Raw genomic sequence first — 2,402 nt, 5'->3', positions numbered from 1 at the left:
TTTACCTAATACCTATATGCTTTTTTCTATTATAATACCTACCTACTTATTCTACTGTAGTATGTATAATTTATTATAATACATACGTCATACGTCTCTATATCTATATTGTATTATGCATATTGTGCTGTAGGTATTTTAATACCAATAAGTCACCAATATGTTCTAACCACACATAGCTCCAGACTCGTGCCCAAACCATATGATATAGAAACCAATAGAGAGAGAGAGAAGGAGAGAGAGAGAGAGAGAGAGAGAGAGAGGCAGACTACTGTGGGAAGCCATAGGAAAGCTCTGACAAATAAACGAGAGAGACAAAAAGGAAGAGTGAGAGAGAGGGAATGAGAGGAAGAGGAAGGGAGAGTGAGGGAGGTAGAGGGGGAAATGAGAGAGTGAGAGAAAGAGAGAGAGGAAAAGAGAGAGAGAGAGAGACAGGAAAAGAGGAAGAGAGAGAGCTGTGATCCCAAAAACGTTTCTGTTCTGTTGGATGTCGCGTGGTTGGTAGGTATCCGGATGGGTGACTATCTGGGTAATCGAGTGCTACTGGCTTCTGGCTTTTCTCGGCCCCACTCAGGCTGGGTGAGTTTAATGTAAGTGGGTAGTTTGTCATTGACTGGAGGGTAAAACCCCCGTCACTAAGTTGTATAATCCTTCTCATTACCTACATCCCTACTAGGTCTAAAGCTTCGCTGGTAATTATGCAGAAGTCATGTCCGTGGAAAAGAAAAGCTCCTTGTATTTAACCTAAACCTATAATAACACTAATCACTGCTCTAATTGTGAAAACTCCTTTTTGCGTTAACCTAACCCTATAATAACACTGGTCACTGCTGATTTGTGCCAGTTCCTTTGGTAGCAATATTCCACGGACGTGACTTCTGCACAAGTACCGCTTCGCTTTACCTACTTCTTGTAATAGAAAGTCTGTATTGTTTTGTACAAAGCTTATGCTACCTGAGATGTCTTTCGGATACATGGTAGGTATCTTAAGGCTAAAAATTGAGAAATCACATTGATTAATAGAAAGTCAAAATGCTACCTGCCCTATAACAGCTTTCTATCTACCTGTATAAATCTTCATCCGTCCCAGCATCGGAGCTCACATAACGGTGATGCGCCTTGAACACAATTTCCAAGATGGCCGACGTCTGAACCGGTTCAAACCGCCTTGCGCATGCGTACTGGTACCAGTCTAGGAATAGTTGCGCCACCAATTCGTGCACATATTTGCTGCCCTCGGGTTCGAGAGTTTGCGCCGTGGTTTTGAACATGGCGAGTAGTTTGCGCCAGTCGCTCTGCACCTCGTTAAGACGCACCAGGTAGTCACGAGAGAATATGTTCCACACACAGAGTTCCTGAAAAAATTAGAGTAAATGGGAAATTTTTAATAGGTATGTACATCACATGTCTAATTTTCTATCCCGCCAATAGGATTAGCTTGAACGCGATCATTGGTTGGGCTCACAGACTAGCTTTTGGTGGGTAGCGCGACCTTGTAAGCGCTAGGTCGAGGGTTCGAATGCCTTGGCTGGGATTCAAACCCAAGACCTCCGGATTACTCAACGAGTAGTTGACAGTTAAGCTACCAATACCAAGTCGAAATAGACTCTTTTACCTAGTATAGCTGGCGTTAGGTAACGCGCAAAATTGTCTAAAAGGAAAGTAAAAAAATAACACTATCAAAGAGGAAGCCGAAAATAGACGAATTTTACCGATGTGGATTCGGGAATGGTCAGATTTTCCGTTTCTTGGTTCTGAGTTTCGTCCGGTGCTGTTGCTTGAAGATTATCATCAAATAGTGCATCTAGCATTGCGTCCAGCGCCATTTTGTTTCTTCTTAAAGGTTTGGAGCTCTAATAAGGGTTAATTATTTCTCTACTTTTTCTCTCAATGTTTTCTCAATGCCTTTTCACAATATTGTCTGTGTGTGTTTTTGTAGATGATTCAATATTCAATCTGTATATCAGTAGGAAACAATAATGAAAAGAAAAATAAGACTTAAAATACCTGGTTGAAAAAAAGGTAAAATCTAAAAACTAGGAAGTAAGAATGAGGAATGGAAAGAAAAATAAAACTTAAAATAAAATACCTAGTTGAAAAAGGTAAAATCTAACAAAATAACAAAGGAACATGAATGATAGGAATGGAAAGAAAAATAAAACTTAAAATAAAATACCTAGTTGAAAAAGGTAAAATCTAACAAAATAACAAAGGAACATAAAAAAAAACTAGGAAGTAAGAATGATAGGAATGGAAAGAAAATGTACACTCAAAATAGTTAAAATCACTATTTGCAAGGAAGCAAATAATAGTTCCCGACTTTTTCCTCTCATAACTTGATGGCCAATAAATATGGCAGTAGTGATGATTTGCACTTACGATCCCAAACAAAGTGACGCGAA

At 39.3% G+C, this 2,402-nt stretch overlaps 1 protein-coding gene across 1 annotated transcript; it reads right to left on the bottom strand.

Moving 5' to 3' along the window:
- Nucleotides 1-1,065: 1,065 nt before the first annotated feature.
- On the bottom strand, nucleotides 1,066-2,054 carry LOC103522269 (the record flags this gene model as incomplete). The annotated part of the gene is made up of 2 exons (XM_008487376.2): nucleotides 1,713-2,054; nucleotides 1,066-1,355 (listed from the first exon to the last, which is right to left on the bottom strand). Coding segments are annotated over exons 1-2 (404 nt in total), but the record flags the coding sequence as incomplete, so codon positions are not given.
- Nucleotides 2,055-2,402: the final 348 nt, after the last annotated feature.

This window comes from Diaphorina citri, unplaced genomic scaffold, assembly GCF_000475195.1.
Source record: "Diaphorina citri unplaced genomic scaffold, Diaci psyllid genome assembly version 1.1 scaffold7702, whole genome shotgun sequence".
In the NCBI taxonomy this organism is placed as follows: Eukaryota; Metazoa; Arthropoda; class Insecta; order Hemiptera; family Psyllidae; genus Diaphorina; species Diaphorina citri.
Note: the sequence above shows the minus strand (reverse complement) of the source record. Positions and strands in the feature narration are given on the sequence as shown.